Source organism: Thalassophryne amazonica, chromosome 5 (genome assembly GCF_902500255.1).
Source record: "Thalassophryne amazonica chromosome 5, fThaAma1.1, whole genome shotgun sequence".
NCBI classification, from domain to species: Eukaryota; Metazoa; Chordata; class Actinopteri; order Batrachoidiformes; family Batrachoididae; genus Thalassophryne; species Thalassophryne amazonica.
Window position 1 is genome coordinate 49,431,842 of NC_047107.1, and position 23,440 is coordinate 49,455,281.

The 23,440-nt window shown below is 41.2% G+C and overlaps 1 protein-coding gene across 3 annotated transcripts in view; it reads left to right on the forward strand.

Moving 5' to 3' along the window:
- Window positions 1–636: 636 nt before the first annotated feature.
- The window catches only part of fancg (FA complementation group G), a 31,729-nt gene continuing 8,925 nt past the window's right edge, over window positions 637–23,440 (forward strand). Inside the window, exons 1-9 of one of the 3 annotated variants that reach the window (XM_034170158.1) lie at window positions 637–793; window positions 4,037–4,136; window positions 4,250–4,375; window positions 4,508–4,680; window positions 6,338–6,491; window positions 13,662–13,792; window positions 13,906–14,052; window positions 15,101–15,261; window positions 16,796–16,862. In XM_034170158.1, the coding sequence (XP_034026049.1) occupies window positions 725–793; window positions 4,037–4,136; window positions 4,250–4,375; window positions 4,508–4,680; window positions 6,338–6,491; window positions 13,662–13,792; window positions 13,906–14,052; window positions 15,101–15,261; window positions 16,796–16,862 (1,128 nt within the window). In that variant the 5' untranslated portion in view covers window positions 637–724. The remainder of the gene's footprint in view (window positions 794–4,036; window positions 4,137–4,249; window positions 4,376–4,507; window positions 4,681–6,337; window positions 6,492–13,661; window positions 13,793–13,905; window positions 14,053–15,100; window positions 15,262–16,795; window positions 16,863–23,440) is intronic. The other 2 variants (XM_034170159.1, XM_034170160.1) reach the window with 2 other exon arrangements.

The window sequence follows — 23,440 nt, forward strand, 5'->3', positions numbered from 1 at the left end:
GACCCTTAATGTGTATAAGTGGGTATAGAAAATGAATGAATGGCCGCAAAAATAAAAGAAGCAATGGCACTGTATTTTTTTTTTTCTTGGTATTCTAAAATGGTGGTCAGAAGGAAGGAGACTAAAATGATTAAAAAGAAGGATCTGTTGAGCCTTGTGGGTAACACACTTACAGATACCCTGAAGCTGGGATTGCTGAACCCCAATCACTTTGACCATCTTTGTCAGCCTCTTTTTACTTGACACTGAAAGATTACCATACCAAGCCACAATACAAAACATGAGATTCTGAAAAACACTGATAGAACAAAGTTATTAAATCATCTCACACTTTAAATGTTTTAATGACTTTGTTTTATCAGTGCTTTTTAATGTAATTGTAATCAGGTTGTCTGTTTATATGTGGCCCTGTGATAGACTGGTGTCCTGTCCAGGGTGCACCCCTCACGCCCTATGACTGCTGGGATAGACTGCAGCCCCCGCGACCTTTAACTGGAGCAAGTGGTTGAAGATGAATGAATGAATTTATCTAGAGTGTGTCACAAAGTCGTGAGTATCTCTCTCCCAAGATGGCGGAGGAAAATTTGCAGAAATGAGCTCAATGTCCGCTCTAGTCATTAGTAACATCTTTGGTAGCTACGCGTATAAATCGGTGACGTCACTTCCCGGGTTTGCGAGGGAGACGTGAAATGACTAAATAGCGTTGTTTTTCCTGACTAATAAAATGTTTAAACAGCTTTCTTTGTTCGATAAATGGATCCAGGAAAACAACGATTTGGTAAACCAGTGGACGGTTGGTTAAATCGTAATCATATTTTATAGCACTACAACATTGTAACTGCTTAGCTACTTGTTTAGCATTTTTGTAAAGTTGCTGTTCATGTCATAGCCAGAAATACTTCCACAGCAAAAAGCCTTAGTGGTATTCACACAGACCCTGTTGTCATTTATTTTTTATTCTAACACATCTGGTACCTCAGGCCCCATTAAAAAAAAATTATTTGGGTGAATTATTTTGCGGTACAGCTGGTGCAAGAAGTGGCACGTCCGCTAGGTGGCGACAATGTTTTGGCCGAAGACTGCTGGTGCGGCTTGATGTCATTGACAACCGCACAGTCAGTTGCTCTGTCTCACTTAGGCATGTTTATTAGAGCCCGACCGATATATCGGCCGGCCGATATAAGCCCTTTTCAAAGTACTCACTATCGGCCAAAATTTTGCCGATAGAACGCCGATAATTTCTCATAAACGGAACAGTTACTGAAATAATGTTTGTGTCGGCTGTGTAAATTGTCCTTGCACCATTTGTCCAGTAGATGGAGCTCTGACTCCATTCAACTGAGAGCTGCTTACACCCTGCTTAAATGTGTTCATTACAGGCCCCCATAGTTTGCGTCACACTTCACTGATCAGCTGACAAAAGCATACAAGTAGGTTTATAAGGATGTTGTTTGTAATAACTTTGCGATTACATTCACCCCACATTTCTCCTGTTTCAGTTCAACTCAGTTTGATTAACTCAGTTTATGTAGTAATGTGTCAAATGTGCTTCATTGCGTCGGTCACGCTTTTTATTAAGCCCATGTTGTATAGACCTTATTTCTAGCATAAAAAACTTTCATTTACTGCTAAGAGGTTGAAACATTCAGATTCACTGGTCACCCGGAAGGGTTCTGGGAATTACTGCCGTTCGCCATTAACCCTCTGGGGCCTATGACGGCTGGGACCAAGCTTTACTAAATTGTAAATAACTTTTAAATTGTATTTCAGCTTTTAGCTCATACCTTTTTTGTTAAGGGTCTAAAAAAGAACATTTTATTCATTAAAAAAAAATCGGCTGATTTATTGGCTATCGGCAAATCAGCTGATTTATCGATTATCGGCATTTTTTTTCATCCAAATATCATTATCGGCATCGGCCTCAAAAAATCCATATCGGTCGGGCTCTAATGTTTATCATGCTACTAGCATGCAGTACACTGACTGTATTCAACGTTGGATGGAATGTTCCATGACGCTTGTCCTCAGACCACTTGATGACACCGTACATAAAACTAATGTCTTCATTTCTCCGTCTGGGACAACAGGCATCATGAAATATTCTGTTCTTTGGTTATCACGCTGACACAAGACACAGGCAACACAAAGTTTGATATAACACATACTGTTCAGATAAACTATGAGCATGTCACCTGCATACAATGTTGAATGAAACACTTTTAATCCAATCACATAACTGTACTGATCCACGCAGTAGGGCAGGGCCCGCCCACCTGGGGGTGGACTAAGCGCAGGTTTAAAATGTAGACGGGGCGCAATGTTGGGGCTCTTGATTGCAGCATTGAGTGGGACGCTTGCTCCAAGACTCCCTTTTTAAAGGGACCTTATCTGGATGAGCACATTTCACTTGTTGATTTTCTGTAATGTGATCTATGTGTGACCAATCTTGACTGCCAAGATTATTGTGTTAGTTATTGAAAAATGAAATGAAATAAAACAAAAACCTCCCCAGCATTTTTCCGAAATTAAAAAAAATGAGACAGGTCTTGATATACATCAAAATTAGTGAGTTATTCCTTTTAATATGAATCAAAGTGTCTATATTATAATAGCCAAGTGGCCTTTGCGTGCATGCGTGTGTATGGCTTTGATCACTGAGAAATCAAGGAGAGCTGACATTTGCCGTTAGGTATGCTTATATGTTTTGGGTCAAGGATGAATGCTGCAAAAACGGAAAGTTGATAGGACTATTATCTTTGGAGAAATTAGCGATATTAGCTAAAATAGTGAACAATGCACCATGGGAGTTCTGGGTTTTCGGGTTTTAAATGTTATTGTGGTTCATGTCATTTAACAGTGTTGTTAGTGTTATTGATTTATTGTGTTTTTGTAGTTCAATTGGTTTAGTCAGTTATATGGTTTAGTGTCATGTTGCTGTTACCATGAGTGAGAAGTGTAGTACGTTTGATGTCTTCCGCCACTGTCTCTGTTTGTGGGTGTGTAAAAAAATAAAAGCACCTGCTTGCGGCAGAATGCAGAAAGGACAAAAAACTCTGTGTGTGTGTGTGTGTGCGTGTGTGTGTTATAACTTCGATCACGGCTAAACTGGGGAGAACTGACATTTACAGTTTGGTATGCTTTTGCAGTTTGGGTCAAGGATGAATGCTGCAAAAATGGAATGTTGATAGCACTAATATTTTTGGAGAGACTGCGGATATTAGCTAACAACACTGAACGATGGACATTGATAATTACATTCTGGACTCACACGCCATTCCAGCAGGGGGTAGTAAATCATCGGTACATTAAACGTGTGTGTACGTACATGATTTTATTTAGTAAGTTCAATGCAAGTACATAATATAATTGTAAATAATATGTTAAAAATACATTGATGACACAACAAAGTGAAGACATTTATTTCCATTGTGGTCCATTTAAAAATCAAATGACAAAATAGAAGTAACAATAAAATAAGATGATGATGATAATAATAATGTGTATATGATAACAAGAACCTAAATAACGTATAAATACATTAAGACAGTAAATTAACATTAAAAAATCATGTAATTAACAAGAAATAAAGGTTGAGTTCTTCTAAAAACTGTTGAAGTCTAAGGTTCTAAAAACATTCTGGAATGACTCAACATTCAAACTCTTTATAGAAACTTTGCATAAATTATTACCACCCTTGAAAAATGTCAGTTACCTATTTTATAAACTGTACCCAATTTAGAGCCCGTGGATCCCCACAGGCAACACGCTAGTTTTTTTTTTTTAATTCTCATAAGCAGAGAAGCAAACAAGTCAATCAATTGGCAGAAAAATCCTGCTGACAGTATAAAGCCTTTGGCCGAGGTTCTGAATAAATAGTTTTTGATTAGAGTGGGAAGAATTTACAACAAAGTGTTTCAACAATAATTTTACTCCCACACGCATCAGAAAAGACAGCTGAACTGCTGCAGCTGAATGTGGGTCCACTCTAATGTTTGGTGGTCTCTGATACAGTGTGCGCTGTTGTAAATTGTTTCAGGAGCAAGAAAGAAGAAAGGATGCTTCAAGCCAAGCACAATGTCAGAACAAACTGAGATGGTTTTTGTCTGAGTTTCAAAAACTTTCCAGCAAAATCCAAGGTGCTCCATCTTCTTCATAATACAAAGGCTGGGTGTGGTGAAATCAAGTAATTCAGCTTCTTAATTTTCTGCTTCTTCCTTCATTCTTTTTTACAAACATACTTGTCCTGCAGGTGTCCCTGCACATGCTGATCACACCCACTTGGATTTGACAGTGGTGTACAATGTCTGTGTGTACGCCGTTGCACTGTCACAGTTTTCTGAAGCTGAGGTGCTGCTCGTACAAACCACAGAGAGAGGTAGGCCTACAAAAATAAGAGTTTGAGATGACAACAATAACAAAAATCCACTTTCATGTTGGTTAGCTGGATTCATGCACACTCACTGTTACAGTCATCCTACTCCCCCCCCCCCCCCCCCCCCCCCCACAGCTCTGCAGATGTCAGGTTGTGACCCTGCACCTCCCGACCCACCTGTGTTTTGGCGAACAGTTGTAAAAGCACTGGAGAACTCGGCTTTTCGTTTGTGTATACTGCACCTTTTTTCTCTGCAGTGGGCGATCTTATTGGCTACCTGCAGGTTCAATACCATAAAAGAGCTTCAGGTAAGATGCTGTTTCTTTGGTCATATTTCCTTGATGCCTGTTTGGTGCCGCGGACCATTTATTTTTATCTTTTTTTTTTCTTTCTTTTTTTTTTTTTAAGAGTGTGAAACATATATTATTTAAATTCTGAAAATGATCAGTCAGCCTCTGCAGGAAACTCAAAAACTCCTTAAGACAGATTTAGAACATTAAGTAGAATAGTGTATAGTGGGGTCAGTGCCTACTCTGGGTAGGGAATATGGTCTTGCCCCAAAGGAAGGAGTTCAAGTACCTTGGGGTCTTGTTCATGAGGGAGGGGACAATGGAGCGTGAGAATCGGCGCAGCAGAGGCGGTGTTGCATTCGCTCTACCGCACTGTTGTAACGAAAAGGGAGCTGAGCCAAAAGGTGAAGCTCTCGATTTACTGGCCAGTCTTCCTTCCTACTCTCACCTATGGTCATGAGTGCTGAGTCATGACCAAAAGAAGTAGATCAAGGGTACAATCAGCCGAAATGGGCTTCCTTAGGAAGGTGGTTGGTGTCTCCCTTAGAGACAAGGTGAGAAGCTCGGTCATCCGTGGGAGCTCGGAGTAGAGCCGCTGCTCCTTCATGTTGAAAGCAGCCAGCTGAGGTGGTTTGGGCATCTGGTAAGGATGCATCCAGGCACGTCCATCTGGGAGGAGACTCTGGGGAAGACCCAGGACTAGGTGGAGAGATTACATCTCCACACTGGCCTGGGAACGCCTCGGGATCCCCCAGTCCGATGTGGTCCATGTGGCCCTGGAAAGGGAAGTCTGGGGGCCCCTTCTGGAGCTGTTGCTCCCGCGACTTGATCCTGGATAAGCGGTTGATGATGAGTGAGTGGGGTTAGTGTTCTGTGATGTCAAAATGTGTCATCAATAGGAATTAAGACATTATTTTTCAATTTCATCTGACAAAACAAAAACAAACTGAGAATCTTTTTTTTCTTCAGTTATTTGTGTAGTTAATGAAGTTATAACATGTCAGAAAACAATGATAATGTCTGTCGCAAATTCTCAGTCTGACAGGAAGTTGACTTTTTTTTGTCTGTTCAGCAGTCAATGACCTTTCATATTTGAGCAGCTTGTATCTAATAATGGTTGACAGTTTTGTTTGATAAACTATTTAATGGATTGATTTACCAATGCACTTTTTAAATTTCTGCTGACTAATCATAATAAACACAGTAAATATTTGGTTCAGTCTTGCAGCTGTCAGGAAAAAGACATTTGATTTGCTAAAACATCCTCTTCACAGTACTGCACAAACATTTTACACACCCTTATTTGATTAGAAAAAATCCAATTTTCTTATAACTTGTTAAAGACTACAGCAGTAAAACAAGTAGTTTTAGCGCAAAAGGGTATTTTTTAAAGGTGGTGAGTGACACATTTTACTTACTATTTGTTTTTTGTTTGTTTTTTTGAAGCATTAAATAGTTAGGTTTTCATTGTTTCCCTTTAAATTTTATGCACTTGTTCTGTCTGCCAATAAACCAATAAATCATTACAAAGACAAAGCTCTATGGTGCCTATGCATAGTGTGGAAGGCGCCACCTTGTGTTCGCTGTTGGTATATTTGACAGTATTGAAACCTGAACAATGTCATGTTTCCATCTTTAATGTCATGTGCTGTGTGTTGTTTTTCTTGTGATACAGGTTGAGCTATCCTCTCTGTGTGAGATACTGTGTGCTGAAGTTTGCAATAACGGGAGGAGCGAAGCAACTGGAAAGTCCCCTGATATTCCACAAATGGTGATGGACCCAAGAGGACTTACTGAATTATTGAAGATCTGCACTTTTATCGCACAAGGTCAGCCATGGCTTGGTTGTTGTGCATGGATATCTAGCTTAACTGAAAGAGTCAAAAACTGCACTGAGGACAAATACACAGATAATTTCAGCTTTATTTCTGCCTTCCAAATAGATGTTTTCATTTTCTTTTTTTGTAGTGTGCAAGACAAGAAGAAATAAACTCCTTTGTTAAGAAAGTTATTATACGTCCCTCCCCCGGTCCAAAGTCTTTAATGGAAATTTTTTTAATACATAATATGGTCAGTTAAACATACAAAGGTTGACCAGTTTGTTAATTTGTGTGTTTAATCACAAAATATTTACTGCTGTGATATATACGGAAGCAGCTAATATGGCAGAATGGTGGCATCATTTTATGAGTTTAATTACAGCTCTTTTACACACATATGTGTTTTTATTCATCAGCAGGATTACTCTCATACTTTTCAGTTTTCACAATACTTCACGTGTACATGAGGATTGAACTAGCATTTAAAAAAATGAGCATTATGGTGATCTACTGTATAAAAAGCCCCATGCTGGAAACTTAAACCACCTTTCTGAAATTATGAGATAAGCCATGTCGTTGCCCACGATGTCCTTGAAGATTTGAGAGCATATTAAGATGTATACCATTGGATTTTTGGGGCAGATGTGAAAAAAAAGATGAAGTAAAAAATATTTAAATTGGTTATCTTCGGCCTTGGATGAGTTGTGCATCCGAGTCAGCACCCGGTTCTCGTGGCTTGTCTTCATGAACATTTTACATGGACTACCATTGAGGGTGATGAAACTAGCTGCCAGTTCACAGTTTGCAAAAAGTGAATTTAACTGCCACTAATCTTCAGCCAGCCTCACCCATTGGGGTACTATGCAAGCATCATTTGATCTCATAGTTTTGACTGTGTTGACTGTTTGGTCTGCAAGGTAAAGGTCAAAACATTGTCGACATCCATTGGATTTAATGACATTCAATTCAATTTATTTTCATTTCTATAGTGCCAAATCACAACAAAGCTGCCTCAAGGCGCTTCACACAAGTAAGGTCCCAGGCCTGGTATTTTTCCTGCCTGAGCTGGATTTCCGGCTTTTGGATCTGGATATATGCAGCGGAGGCGACAGGTTGCCATGTAATCCCTATGGAAGGACGCGTTGTGGATATGTAGTGACGTGGAGATGTCTGTCTGGAGTTTATACTTGACGTGGACATGTCCTGTCTGTGGCAATCAGCCTATGAGCAGGACTTATGTCCCTTTTGTCTTTTATTTAACGCAATTATGACAGAGTTTGAGGGGGAGAAAGCGAGGAAGTGCAGCAGCAGCCAGTGTTTGTTTTTTTTTTCGCATGCGCGCGCAAATGAATCATCCGTGAAGATCATTTTATTAATTACACAGATGTATAATAAAACAAATGGTGACTGGTTTATAACACAATTATGACAGTTTGAGGGAGAGACAGCGAGGAAGTGTAGCAGCAGCCAGTGTTTTTTGTTCACGTGCGTGCGCGCGCGAACGAATCGTCCGTGAAGATAATTTTATTAATTACACAAATGTATAATAACAAATGATGACTGGTTTATAACACAATTATCACAGAGTTGGAGGGGAGAAAGTGAGGAAGTGCAGCAGCAAACGGGTTTTTTTTTTTTTTTGTTCACGTGCGTGTGCGCGCAAACAAATCGTCTGTGAAGATAAATTTATTAATTACACAAATGTATAATAAAACAAATGCTGACTGGTTTATAACACAATTATGACAGTTTGAGGGGGAGAAAGAGAGGAAGTGCAGCAGCAGCCGGTGTTTCTTTTTGTTTTTTGTTTACATGCGTGCATGCGCAAATGAATCGTCTCTGAAGATCTTCTTCTTTGTCTTTCGGCTGTTCCCTTTAGGGGTCGCCACAGCAGATCAATCGTTTCCATCTCACCCTGTCCTCTGTATCTTCCTCTGTCACAACAACCACCTGCATGTCCTCTCTCAGCACATCCATGAACCTCCTCTTTGGTCTCCCTCTTTTCCTCCTGCCTGGTGGCTCCATCCTCAGCATCCTTCTCCCTATATACCCTGGGTCCCTCCTCTGCACATGTCCAAACCATCTCAATCTCGCCTCTCTGACTTTGCCTCCAAACCGTCCCACCTGAGCTGTCCCTCTGATATGTTCATTCCTAATCTTGTCCATTCTTGTCACTCCCAAAGAGAATCTCAACATCTTCAGCTCTGCCACCTCCAGCTCTGCCTCCTGTCTTTTTGTTAGTGCCACTGTCTCTAAACCATACAACATAGCTGGTCTCACTACTGTTTTGTAAACTTTCCCCTTCACTCTTGCTGATATTCTTCGGTCACAAATCACTCCTGCCACCTTTCTCCACCCACTCCACCCTGCCTGCACTCTCTTCTTCACCTCTCTACCACACTCTCCATTACTTTGAACAGTTGACCCCAAATATTTAAACTCATCTACTTTCACCACTTCTACTCCTTGTAACTGCACTATTCCACTGGGCTCCCTCTCATTCACACACATGTACTCAGTCTTGCTTCTACTGACTTTCATTCCCCTTCTCTCCAAAGCATATCTCCACTTCTCCAGACTAGACTCAACTTGCTCTCTACTCTCACTACAGATCACAATGTCATCTGCAAACATCATAGTCCATGGGGACTCCTGTCTGATCTCATCTGTCAACCTGTCCATCACCACTGCAAACAAGAAAGGACTCAGAGCTGATCCTTGGTGTAATCCCACCTCCACCTTGAATGAGTCTGTCATTCCGACTGCGCATCTCACCGCTGTCACACTATTTTTGTACATGTCCTGCACTACCCTAACATACTTCTCTGCCACTCCAGACTTCCTCATACAATGCCACAACTCTTCTCTTGGCACCCTATCATAAGCTTTTTCTAAGTCCACAAACACACAATGTAACTCTTTCTGTCCTTCTTTGTACTTTTCCAACAGTATTCTCAGAGCAAACATTGCATCTGTAGTGCTCTTTCTCAGCATGAAACCATATTGCTGCTCACAGATCTTCACCTGTTTTCTAAGCCTAGCTTCTACTACTCTTTCCCATAATTTCATGCTGTGGCTGATCAGCTTTATGCCTCTGTAGTTACTGCAGCTCTGCACATCACCCTTGTTCTTGAAAATAGGAACCAGCACACTTCGTTTCCACTCCTCAGGCATCCTCTCACTTTCCAAGATTTTATTAAACAATCTGGTTAGAAACTCTACTGCCATCTCTCCTAGACATTTCCATGCCTCCATTGGAATGTCATCTGGACCAACTGCCTTTCCACTCTTCATCCTCTTCATAGCAGCCCTCACTTCTTCCTTGCTAATCTCTTTTACTTCCTGATTTACTCTCACCACATCATCCAGCCTTTTCTCTCGCTCATTTTCTTTAGTCATCAACTCTTCAAAATATTCCCTCCACCTTCTCAGCACACACTCCTCACTTGTCAGCACATTACCATGTGCATCTTTTACCACCCTAACCTGCTGCACATCCTTTCCAGCTCTGTCCCTTTGTCTGGCCAATCGGTACAAGTCCTTTTCTCCTTCCTTACTATTCAACTTCTTGTACAGCTCGCAATATGCCTTTTCCTTTGCTTTTGCCACTTCTCTTCTCGCCTTACGCCGCATCTCCTTGTACTCCTGTCTACTTTCTTCATCTCTCCGACTATCCCAAAACTTTTTCGCCAACCTCTTTCTCCTTATGCTTTCCTGGACCTCTTCATTCCACCACCAAGTCTCCTTGTCTTCCTTCCACTGTCCAGATGTCATACCCAGTACTGCCCTAGCTGTCTCCCTCACCACATCTGCAGTACTTTTCCAGTTGTCCAAAATTGCTTCCTCTCCAACTAGTGCTTCTCTCACCTGCTCACTAAATTTCACACAACAGTCTTCCTCTTTCAGCTTCCACCATCTGATCCTTTGTTGAGCTCTCACTCTCTTCTTCTTCTTTACCTCTAAAGTCATCCTACAAACAACCATCCTATGCTGTCTAGTGACACTCTCTCCTGCTACCACCTTACAGTCTGTGATTTCTTTTAGCTTGCATCTCCTATAAAGAATGTAGTCCACCTGTGTGCACCTTCCTCCACTCATATATGTTACCCTGTGCTCCTCCCTTTTCTTAAAGTAGGTATTCACCACAGCCATTTCCATCCTTTTTGCAAAATCAACTACCATCTGTCCTTCCCCATTCCTATCCTTGATACCATATCTACCCATTACTTCCTCATCACCTCTGTTCCCTTCACCAACATGCCCATTGAAGTCTGCTCCTATCACCACTCTTTCATGCTTGGGCACACTCTCCACCACCTCATCTAACACACTCCAGAAATCTTCTTTCTCCTTCATCTCACAACCTACCTGTGGGGCATATGCATTGATGATATTCATCATCACCCCTTCAATTTCCAACTTCACACTCATCACCCTGTCAGACACTCGCTTAACCTCCAACACACTTTTAACATACTCTTCCTTTAAAATGACCCCAACACCATTTCTCTTCCTGTCCTCACCATGGTACAACAACTTGTATCCACCGCCGATGCTCCTGCTCTTACTTCCCTTCCACTTGGTCTCTTGCACACACAATATGTCTACCTTTCTCCTCTCCATCATATCAGCCAGCTCTCTCCCTTTACCAGTCATACTACCAACATTCAAATTCCCCACTCTCATTTTCACCCTTCTAGTTTTCTTCTTCTCCCGCTGTTCGTGGCAACGTTTTCCTCCTCTTCTTTGTCGTCTTCGCCCAGCAGTAGCCCAATTTCCACCGGCACCTTGTTGGGCAATAGCACCGGTGGCGCACGTTGTTAACCCGGGCCGCGACCGATCCGGTATGGGAATTCGATTCTGAGTCTGCATAGTTGGGTTGGCTTGTTTTACGCCGGATGCCCTTCCTGACGCAACCCTCCTCATTTATCCGGGCTTGGGACCGGCACTCAGAATGTACTGGCTGCACACCCCATGTGGCTGAGTTTAATTTTCTTAATTACACAGATGTATAATAAAACAAATGGTGACTGGTTTATAACACAATTATGACAGAGTTTGAGGGGATGGTCCGCGAATGACGTTTAGCACCGCAAAATATACCGGTTCTTTGTTTAATAAGAGCTGCGAAATATACCCTGTTCTTTGTTTAATAACACGATTTTTCATTGGTCTAGCTTGTTGTGATAACCAATCATTGAACGTGTTTTAATGTGGCTCGATCTGTATCAGAACAAAAATCTTTTCTTAGCGTTTTGCAGGCACCTGTTAGACAAAGTGATCAAATTGAAGAAAGAGATTATTTAGTGGATATGATTTTGACCAGTGCAGCCGATTGCCGTAAGTAGTATTTTATGTTTTTTATCTATGTAGTTGAAGAGGTCTTAGTGAAAGGATTAAGCATCCATGACGAGTGTTTAGATAAAATTCAAATTGCTTACGAATTTTGGCATTTCGAAAAACAAAATGCTTAGCTCATGTTGTAAGTTAATAACCATTCATTTATTGAAATAATAATTATTTTTCACATATTTGAAACTCAGAGTAGATGCGAACCCAACCCTTTTCATTTTTCTGACTTGGTTTTCTTTCCACACTGATGTTCACTTGTACTGGTCTGTTGAATAAACTATAAAATAATTGCCCCGAAAATATGAGCCCAGCAGCAACAGTGTTCAGTGATGGTAGTATGTAGACAAAACCTGCAGATGTTAGGGGAACCTATGCCCAGTTTTTGTTTGTGGTTAGTTTATTTTTGCTATAGAAAACTGCATTGTAAAACACAAACCACTTGACCTCAAAGATGGTAATGATTGTTTAAAATCTTTAACATTTGGTGTTCCTGAGAGCTTTCCAAACAGGTTTGAAAAGGCCTAAAATTGCAGCTCCCAGCCTGGGGCTTTGCCCCTGAACCCCATTGGGGACCTAGGCGGCCCCCAAACCCCTCAACAAATTAGTTTCAGGCTTAGCCATATTGCCTCAATGCCAGCCCTGCTAACCTTACCAACCCCCAAAGCAATCATAGGCGACAGTGGTAATGAAAAACTCCCTCTGTGGAAGAAACCTCAAGCAGACCAGACTCAAAGGGGTGACCCTCTGCTTGGGCCATGCTACTGATACAAATTACAAAACAATTCACAAAATGAATATACAGGAAATGTTGCCCGGGCACAGGACAGGAGGGTTTCAGAAACAGATACCACACTCATCTCAGGATGGAGCCGCACCTCAAACAGAGAGGACAAAAACAGAATCAGACATCAGAAAGACAACAAATACAGTATAATTTGTCAGCATTAAACAACAAGACGAACAAAAGAAATACTATGGTGATTGCCGGCCACTAAAAGCTTCACTAAAAGACCTAGAATTTAGATAAAGTTGAGGCCACAGCACGCTCCGTTTCCTAATAAAATGAATTTAAAAGAGTAAAAAGTGTAGTAACATACTATGCTAATATACTAGCCAAACTCATTCCAGAAACGGGTGAGAGGGTGCAGGCTATCTTTGCAACCACCTACTCCACCAGGTGATTTCACTAATTAACATCACTTTGAGCAAGTGAAATCACCTGGTGGAGTGGGTGGTTGCAAAGAAAGCCTGCACCCTCTCAGCCGTTTCTGGAATGAGTTTAAGACCTCTGGTCTAAGGAGTATTTGTGCCAAAGTTGGTGCTTGCATCACCATTTGAAGGATTCCTCTGTAAATATTCTCTTATCTGCTGCACTATAGTTGAAGGTGTCTGAAGTGAAGTGGTAGCTAAATTCACTTTTTACAAACTGTGAACTGGCAGCTAGCTTCTCCAACTTCAAGAGTAGTCCATGTAAAATGTCCACAAAGACAAAACTCAAGCGCCTGGAATAATTTACTGTTTCACTGAAAACAAAGTCCAACTGGAAGGGTGCCCCCCTCCCCCTATACACATCCTACATCCCTGGCTCAAATGATATTTGCCAGCTAGGCCAATGGGTGAAGGTGGCTCAAGCAAACTGTCAGCTAGGTTCACTTTTTGAATTGTGAACTGCAAACAGGCAGCTGGCTTCACCAACTTCTAGTACTGCTTGTTTTCAGCCAATACTGGTACACGAGTCCAGTGAATATATGCCAGTGATGTATAGTTTGTCTATTGTGTTTGTCGTGTGGAGTCGGTATACATGTGCTTTCTGTTTATTTTATAAAGGTGCTGAAAACTTGAGTGAGGGTCGTACTGCAGGAGTGCTTTCAGATCTGCACAGAGCTTCGTCATTGCCAGCTCCCCGAGTTTTAGTAGCATACACACACCTCCTCTCAGGCCTTTGCCTCGCCCAGATGGTACACATGTAGAAAATCTTTACTTGCAAATACACACACACAAAGATCATACATGGGCATAACAACTGTGAACATGTACATCTTCAGAAAGTGTTTGCATGTTTTATTTTCAGAGCCGCCCACAGATGGCATTGCAGTGTTACAGGAAGGCACTGGAGACAGACTCGCGCTGTTTGTGTGCTCTCTATCAGAGCATGCTCAGCTACAGACATCAGGGAAACACACAGGCTGAGATACAAGCTCTCCATTTGCTGCATTCAGTGGGTATCGCATACATGTACTGTAGTGTACATATACTTACTTAGACTGAACCTGTGAGATAACACTTCTGGCAAAAAAAATCTAAATATCTGTCCCCACTTTCGTTAAGCTGTTTGATCAATTCTCTTGTATGACTGAGGTGTTATATTGATATGACAAGCTTTGGGATGATGCAAAATTTTGTGCAAAATGCAGGGAAAGGGCACAGTGGTAGCACAAAGGGAGAGGATTGGGATCAGGCCACAGACATTTATTTATTTATTTGTTTGGGCAGGTGTGAATAACTTTTGACAAGTGAGGAAAAACACAAATTGGCCATATTGATATGCACATAAAAATCTGGTTGCTACCTGATTATTGGCTGTTATCTGATTATTAAGTGGTCGTGTAAATGACAAAATCCGATATGCTTTATCCAAAAACGACCGTTATCTGATTATGACAAATCGGATTTAGGACACCTGTATTTCTCCCCAAAACTCCAATTTCTTCAGTACATGTAAACCATTAACCAGATTTATTTTGTTGTTTTACATCTGTGCATTTGTAAAAGCAGTTGTCACATTTCCAGACGCACTGGTGTTTCGTTACGCCTCGTAACATCCTTCATTAGATCACAAAGTTCAGGGAGTTGTGTGTGCCCAAAAAACTAATTTGACAGGACGCCCAAGTGCCCTTGCTGATTTATATTGTTACAGACAAATATGCTAAAGTTGAGCAGCGTTTCCTAAAAACCATGACGCCATTTTTCAGGCATGAGGACATCAACTCCGCAAGACAGAGAGAGAGTGCCCTTTTCTCAGTTTGTTTTTTTTATTTCAGGAGCTGCCCTTTATTCTTTATCCACTTCCAAAGAAATCCAACTAATGAACTGACATTATCCAAACCTGGTTTTTCCAATTATTGGATTACTGACGTGCATGTAAACGCAAGAGATCAGATTGTTGCAGTTATCTGATTATTATGATGATGTAAACGTGGCCACTGTCACAGATTTACATAAGGGCAGAATTGCATATAACACACAAAATCTTTCTTGTCCTGCAGATGTTGTTGTTACCGCCTGCTCCTAAGCCTGCTCAGACTGGAAACCACCTCCTCTCCTCGTCATTACTTCTCCGCAGCTCATCCTTGAGCGGCCTGCTCTCAGTCCCATCAGCCCACTCTGTACTCCACACTTTGGCCTTGAAGTGTGTGCTCCATGGGAGGTGGGGGGGAGACATGCATGTCACCCTGTCATTGTCGTTTCATGTGCAAGTTATAGAGGACCAACAGTGTGCAGGTTTTTGGTCCAATCATCCACTTTAGCAGGTGGTGATCAGTGCTTTTGGTTGAGACGACCAACTCACGAGTGAAATTAGTTTGTTCTATACTGAACGAAAACCTGCACATGGTTGACCCTTGGTGGCATATACAGCTATATGCAAAGACACTATTACCTCACAGCGAGAAGGGCCCAGGTTTGTTTCTGACCTGGCCCTTTCTGAGTGGAGTTTGTGTGAGTTCCCTCCAACATAAGTGGGTTAGGTGATTTGTTGACTCTAAATTGACTGTGAGAGAGAATGACTTTATTTGTCACTATGTGTCAGCCCTTCGATAGGTAGACCTGGAGTTTTGGTAGTCTTTCCTTACCACTGTCCTTTACGTGCTTGTTCAGGGGGGTTGGTAATATTGGAACTTACCCTTCCTTGTGAAGCACCTTGGGGCAACTTATGTTGTGATTGGGTGCTATATAAATAAATGGAATTGAACTGAATTGAATAGACCAGATGATCTTCTGTTCAAATCCCAGCTTGACCAGAAAATCACTAAAGCCACTTTCACATTGGCGTATTCGTAGAGCTGCTCATCTCAGTGTATCGTCTACGCTGAGATGAGCAGCTCTCTGCCCACTTTTAGCAGCTCTACGTTGAGTTTTTTCTCCCTGCGCAGCAGTATGTTGAGGGCTACGCGCGTACGACGGAAGAAATTAAACATGTTTAATTTTCTTCGGCGTAGAGCGCTGGACACAGTTTTAAGCAGGTCTGCGCAGCACAGCGTTACTGCATGCAAGTCTGTGCAACACGGTGCTCCTGTACACAACCAAAAACTGAGTGCATGAACCCTGAGAAATCAGCTGAGAACATGATCACACAGCCCACAGCACCTGCTCTTCTCTCTCTCTCTCTCTCTCTCTATACATTAAAAAGCGAGCACACGCAGCTGCAAGTATGAAACGAACACTGAAAAAGGCTGAGTATGCGCGCATTTCAGGCGTATTTAAATGAAACACAACTCTGCAATGCGCAGCTGTACGAATATGCCAATGTGAAAGGGGCTTAAGGGCCCTTGGCCAAGGTCCTTAATCCTCTTGTGTGTGTAGTGGGCACCTTACATGGTGGCAGCCTGACATCGGGGTGAATGTGAGGCATTGATGTGTAAAGCGCTTTGAGTGTCTGATGCAGATGGAAAAGCGCTATATAAATGCAGTCCATTTTAAGCCCATTTGACCTACCTCAGTTGTGTCTCACCTCTCGCCCTATAACTACTGGGATAGGCTCCAGCTTCCCCGTTACCCATAATTGAAATTAGCAGATATAGAAAATGAATCACTGAATTACCCAAGAGTGCTTAAATCATTGCATATAACTGCAGTTGCCCTTCCTTAAGATAATGTAGTCAGAGTTTAGAATCACCCAGTGCACATACACTGCTTACTAATCGTAGTTTGTTGATTAATTGAAATTGTTGCTGTTTCTGCAGAGTGTCGGAGGGTGTGGAACATTATCTCGACTTGCTGGCTGCTCTCCACTCTGAAGAGCAGCACAAAGTAAGTCTGAAAACACAGACAGATACACACAACATTGAAATGAACCATTACCTTGACATTCCTGGGTGACTCAATGAGGCATATGAGCAAGCACAGTTAAAAATCAGCAAATCTGGAGACAGTATTCCATAGCAATGTAAAATGGCTGATGTCATGTCCTTCTACAAGAAGAAGGACAAGCATGGCCATAAACAACTACAGTCTTTGTTCAGCATAATGAGCAAGGTGATGGAGTTGCTAAACTGACGGAGTAGCGAAACGGCTGACTTGCAGTTTGGCTTCAGCTGTGTTCACTCCACTTGACATACATTACACGAATCATGAACAATGCATTAGAGCTGTCGGGCTCTGTGTCAGAGCTCTTCAGTCAGACTTTGAGGGCGTTCTTGTAATAGGCACTTCCACGGTGACTGAGGTTACTTTCAGAGAGTAAGCAGGCCTTTTGAAGTGACCAAGACTTAAAACATACAGCCCCTGAGTGTTCCTATCTTCTTGAAGACATAATAGGGACAAGGTCTACTTGGTAGAGGAAGGAAACTTTGTTGGTGCTTAGTACAAATTGGTGGTACTCAATACTATGGGTGTGACTGATGTAAAAAACAAACAAAAAAAAAAAAAACAGCCATTAAGAACCGTGTACATTCATATGTACAGGGTTAACGCTTTCTGTTCTAGGATATAAGGTTGCAAGCATCTGTCATTCTGCTGCTCCTTGCCATGTTACAAATCAAAGGCATAAACTAATTGATTGCATAATTATCTGTGACTGACGTTACAGTATGTCAAAATATTTAAAGTAGCAAAAAACTAATTTTTGCTGATAAAACAATGTCCTTTGAATGGCAATTGCCACATTTTATCATTTTACACCTTAATAATAGGTTGGTATTTTTATGATTTCTGGGCCAAAGCAGGTGCAGTGCTGGCAACCAATTTCTCACTTCAACTGTGGTGTGCAGTGTTCTCATTTTAATCCATTTACATTTACAATTACAAATCCAACTACATTTTTGTTAATCTGATTGGTTAATCGTGTGAGATTTCAGACCATATATCGGGGTAACGGTGGCAAAATATTTGACCATTTCGCATTTGGATGTATTACTCCGTACCCTGACCAGTGTTCTAACGAGATATAATTCCTGTCGAATATCATTCCTGTCCTCTGCGTAACTGCGCATACACAGTATTGTCGGGACGAGGAACTGTCGATTTATGTGACGAGACGCACAATTCGACAACACCGGCTGCGCACTGCTAGCTGTTAGCTGAAAGTGAGAGAAAGTCATGTACCGATGCCGCCGCCGAAATGGGTGAATTTAGGCTACCATATGAAAGTATTGATGTGGATTCTGACACAGAATTACTGTTTCACATTTGATGGATTTGGTGTATTTTCACATTTGATGGATTACTCTGCTCCCTGACCGCTGTTGGAGCGACACTGCCTCAATGGTAAACCTCGCCGACCGAATTACCTACAGAAAAATAAACCGTGCAAATGATGGAATTGGATTAGAATGGGAATAACCCCCTTGTGTCTGATGATTTGCAGACATTCATGCTGTTATATGGTTGCAAATAGCCGTTTTAAAACTCCTTTTTACAGGCTCCACTTCTGCGTTGCTGGTAAAGCTCAATTTGTGACAGTATATCCAGCATGAATGTCTGCAAATCATCAGACACAACAGGGTTATTCCCTAATTAACACAAAACAATAATATGCTTATGCAGAAGATGAAAAATCAGTTTATGCAATAGTTAGAAAATGAGCCCAAATCATAAAAATTTTGATGGAAGAAAAGCATGAAAAAATAAACCTGCTTTGACATGGTGTAGCTAACCTTCACTGTCACTGGGCCTCATGTATCAACGTTGCATACGGCGATATTTGAGCGTATATGGGGTGTACGCCAAAATGGCTGCGCTACTTGGCATTTATCAATGTGGTCGTTGGCGTACGCTGCGCTGAAAATATACACCAGGTGGAGAGGTGGCGTAAATTATACACCAAAATGAACCAGCACTGGAATCCACATAAAAATGAAAATGATCAACATGATAAACAGTGCCATCATACAAATCAATGCATATGTTACATAAATAACACTTTCTTGATTATACTACATAATAATCAATACAAATCCCGCTTTTGCAGGATTGTTGGTCTGTGGAGCACGATCCGTGGCCACAGCGCTGACTACAAAGAAAGCACTGCTCGCCTTCTTCTCCAGACTTCGAGCCTGGAGCCAGAGCAGCGCTGAGCTTAACTTTATGTGGTGTGATCGTTTTAGACAATGAAATTGATAATTACAACTGTAGTGTTGTCATTCCCTTCGCCAGTGCTGCAGTCAGGTTTTGTCTTCTACATTCATTTGTTACAATAAAATAAATAAATACATTTTAAAAGTAAAGAAATCTGAAAAATTAGGCGTGTCTTATTAATTGAGCTAGCAAATATCCATATGTCAAGAATTATTGATATGTGAAAAGAGAATACAGTGGTCCCTCGCTATAACGCGGTTCACCTTTCGCAGCCTCGCAGTTTCGCGGATTTTTTTAGTCCAGTTTTGCATACTTTTTTTTACAGTGCATTGTGGTCTGCATGTCTGTTTATAAGAATCTTCTCGCCCAGAAGAAAAAAGAGCGCCAACAACTACCCATAACTGTGTTCTTCACTTGGAAAAAGACACCTGCAGCGAGGTTTGACTCAGTGGAAAAAGGCATGGCATCAGGACGAAGAGGTGCGATCAGAGGAACTGTGAAATACTGGTCAGTCACTATTAATAATTTCTTATGTGTCCAACCTCGTAGGTTGATCGTTAAAATTAAATTCGTTAGTTCTAAAAGCCATCATAATTATTTATAGGAAAACGTTCTATTTTTATTTCTCAAACAAATGTTTGGGCCTAAAAACAGGTTGGTCTTATTTCACTACAAAGGTTTGAACTTTGAGAGTGTTTACACATGAGAGAAAAGTGAGAAAATGTTCATGCCTGATTGAGTAAAGTGTATGAAGTGGTTTTACAGGGGTTTTACAGCTTTAAAATGTCTGTAATAATTGTAAAAAATAACGCTGACTACTTCGCGGACTTACCTTATTGCGGGCTATTTTTAGAACGTAACTCCCGCGATAAACGAGGGACCACTAACACTTTTTTGATTATACTACAAAACAATTAATACGACGGACGCTTTTGACGCTCTATTGGCACGCGTCGTGATTGGTGGAGTTCTTTTTCTTTGCCGTCTTCCTGGCTTCCATGTCGTAAAATGAGGGTGTGTCTGAAGTGGAGTCTGTATATTTATGGGCGTGTTCATTATAATTACGATTGTTTTCACCCGCCGCATTTATCAAGGTCACGTCCGGCGTACGCCGGAAATGGGCAGGTGCGCACTGCTTGATACATGTCACGGCAACTTTGGTGTACTTCAAATTTACACCATAAATTTACGCCACAAGTGCACAACGTTGATACATGAGGCCCATTGTAAATGAAACTACTACAAATGAATATTTGCTCTTACAATTTCAAACACTATTCTCCCAAATTTCTCCAAAACGTTTTTGGCCTGTGAGCTTCTACAACATGGAATTAATCTAATGCTTTTTCTGCCCACCCTGTGAGAGTTTGAAAGGGGTGAAAGGGTGAATGTGAGGCATTGCTGTACAACCCCAATTCCAATGAAGTTGGAAGTTGGGGTTGTAAAATGTAAATAAAAACAGAATACAATGATTTGCAAATCCTCTTTAATGTATTTTCAATTGAATACACCACAAAGACAAGACATTTAATGTTCAAACTGATAAACTTTATTGTTTTTGTGCAAATATTTGCTCATTTTGAAATGGATGCCTGCAACATGTTTCAAAAAAGCTGGGACAGTGGTATGTTTACCACTGTTACAGCACCTTTCCTTCTAACAACACTGGGGTTGGGGTTGTAAATGCAGTCCATTTATAACACCCAGTCAAAATGAAACTCAAAAGCTGTCCCTGTGATTTAACTTGAAGGAATTTCCCAACTTCTTTCACGGCAAGACTGTGAAGCTTGCTAACCATGCCTCACTCCCAAATGACATGTGGCGTTAGCTCCAGAATTCACAAAAATAAAAAAAGAAGCACTCTTCAGTCCACTTGTGGTGGCTATAATTTGCTGCAAGTATAAAATATAAAATGTGTGTAATCGTCAAAAAGGAGGTATCTGCGTATCGCATGAATTTAATTAGTATCTTCAGTGCAGTCCCTGGTGAATCAGTCTGATATGCCTTTGTGTCCTTGTTCCAATGACTGTTTCAGTAATGTAACGTTTTTCAAAGAATTTAATTTTCTCTACTTTCCATCCACCATCACCCTTAGCATAGCTTAGCAAAGTATAATCCACATACATTTTCTTCAGTTGGGTCTTTGTATCATTGAATGCTGAATAGTCATTGAAGGAAACTTTGGGCTCTCTGGGTATGGAGACGTCTCGACCAGATTCATGAGACCCAAGGCAATGTGCAGCCTCAATTACTTGTTCCACTTGTTTTTTGAGAGATGCTAACTTAACTTCTGAGGATGTAGCCGTAGCTTCCACATCAGCAATTTTCTTGTCAGCTGCTCCTACGTGTGCGGCAATTGCTTGTAACTGTGAGGTTTAACAACAACCCCCCCCCCGCATTCAGCAGCTTTCTAAGATGGTTCAGGTGGACGTTGTTGAGCTTTCTGCCTTTCATATACTGTTCATGTCTCAAAGGCATACAGCAGTGAAGATAGTGTAACTATTTTGTGATTAGTGTGCAGTTATCTGCAAACAGGAAATTTTCAACTGCATTCTTTTCCACCTTAGTGTTGGCCTTGAGCCTCCCCAGGTTCAATAGCCTGTCATCAGTCCTCAACCTGATCTTGATGGGGTTTTCACCTTCATCATACAAAGCAGAGTTTTCTAATCCTGGTCCTTGGGACCCAAAGTACGGCACATTATGAAATTTCCCCTGGACTAATCATTGTAGATCAGCTCACACAGTGTTTTCAGCTAAGCAACAGCTGACTGAGCTGATCTGCTCTAATTAGTTGATGGACAAATTGATACAGAATTGTACAGTACTTTGGGTTTCGAGGGCCAAGAATGAGAATCACTGATAGAAGGCTGTGAACAGCATAGTGAATGGTGTGCATCAAGCTTCTTTCTTCACCATCTAATATTTGAGCAAGCATTTATGCACATTTATTATGCACCATTCTGATGAACGTGACAACTAACCTGTATTATATAATGGCTGAGTGGATCCTTGTCATTTGATTGGTGCTTTGTATATCGCATGATATGGATTATTTGGCCCATTTGTGTTGCATTCCATTTAGAGTGCAAATTTGGTTCCATTTAGAGTGCAGATTTGGTTCCATATGTTTGCAAACCCCACCCATTAATGCAGGCAGTGTTTAGCTAAACATGTGGAGTTTGTTTTGCTGACGGACAACGATTTGGAGGAGCTAATTGACGGTGCTAATTCTCCGAGCACATACACACACACACACACACACAAACTAAACAAATCCACTGAGCTGTAAGCCATCTGGAGGCATGAAGAGCTGTTCGGAGGAACTTAGAATGAAAAGCTGGACTAAATTGACATTTTTTTTTTTTTACTTATTTTTGATTCCTATTTAAAGTTTGTGTTGGATTGTTGATGTCAGAGCAGCAGTGATGCACCAAACCTGGACAAATTTCTGACATGATTTTTCGCTGGAGTGAGGAGGTACACAGTCTCTTTTTTTTTTTTGAGAAGTGCACAAAGTCAGTGCAGTGACACACTAAAATGATTTCTGTTGTTTATAAATTAATATAATATCAAATGACAAGGATCTATGTTCATTTTTCTGTTGGGTTGGGAAGGCAAGCCAGCATAACACAGTTGTCCTTTTTGCATTTGAATATAAAAATTGTTCAAGGTGTGACCACAGCTTTTGAGATTCATGTCAGCCTTAATGTTAGCTGGGAAAATTTTTTTGTATTTCATCCTGATCTGGGGAAGAATGAATGAAGGATACCACTGACATGATGTAAAGTACAGTCCAAAAAGGTCTTACTACACATCTCTTGGTCACATTTTAGTTGTCTGATTTTGTGATCATCTTCAATCAAGACTAAGATACAGGCTTTCACTGACTTCCTGGACTTAACCACCAGCAATGTACTTGTTTGTTGTGAAAGTGTCAAACTTGTTGAGGGATTCATTTATCTCAGCAGTACTCTTTGGGTCTGTGGGTCCTCTGCCTTTGAGTTTGAGAAACACTTGGGCAGCTCTTACAGAGTCATGAGGTCACTAGATAGACATGTTTAGCAATGCTGATACCTTTACAGGAAAACAAGTACAAAGTCCAACTTTTCAGGGTGCATCATGAACCCAGAAATATCAGCTATGACACTAATCACGCTTTTCTGGGCACGATCCAGTGTGTTATGTGTTGAGGTTTGCAGCAGCTGGAAAAGCCAAAAGAGATGCCTATGTTTCACCTAGCCGCTACAGATGAGATGGCTACATTAAAGAGGTGGGCATGGACCAGTTGTCTGCTTGGATGGCTGCCATCCAGT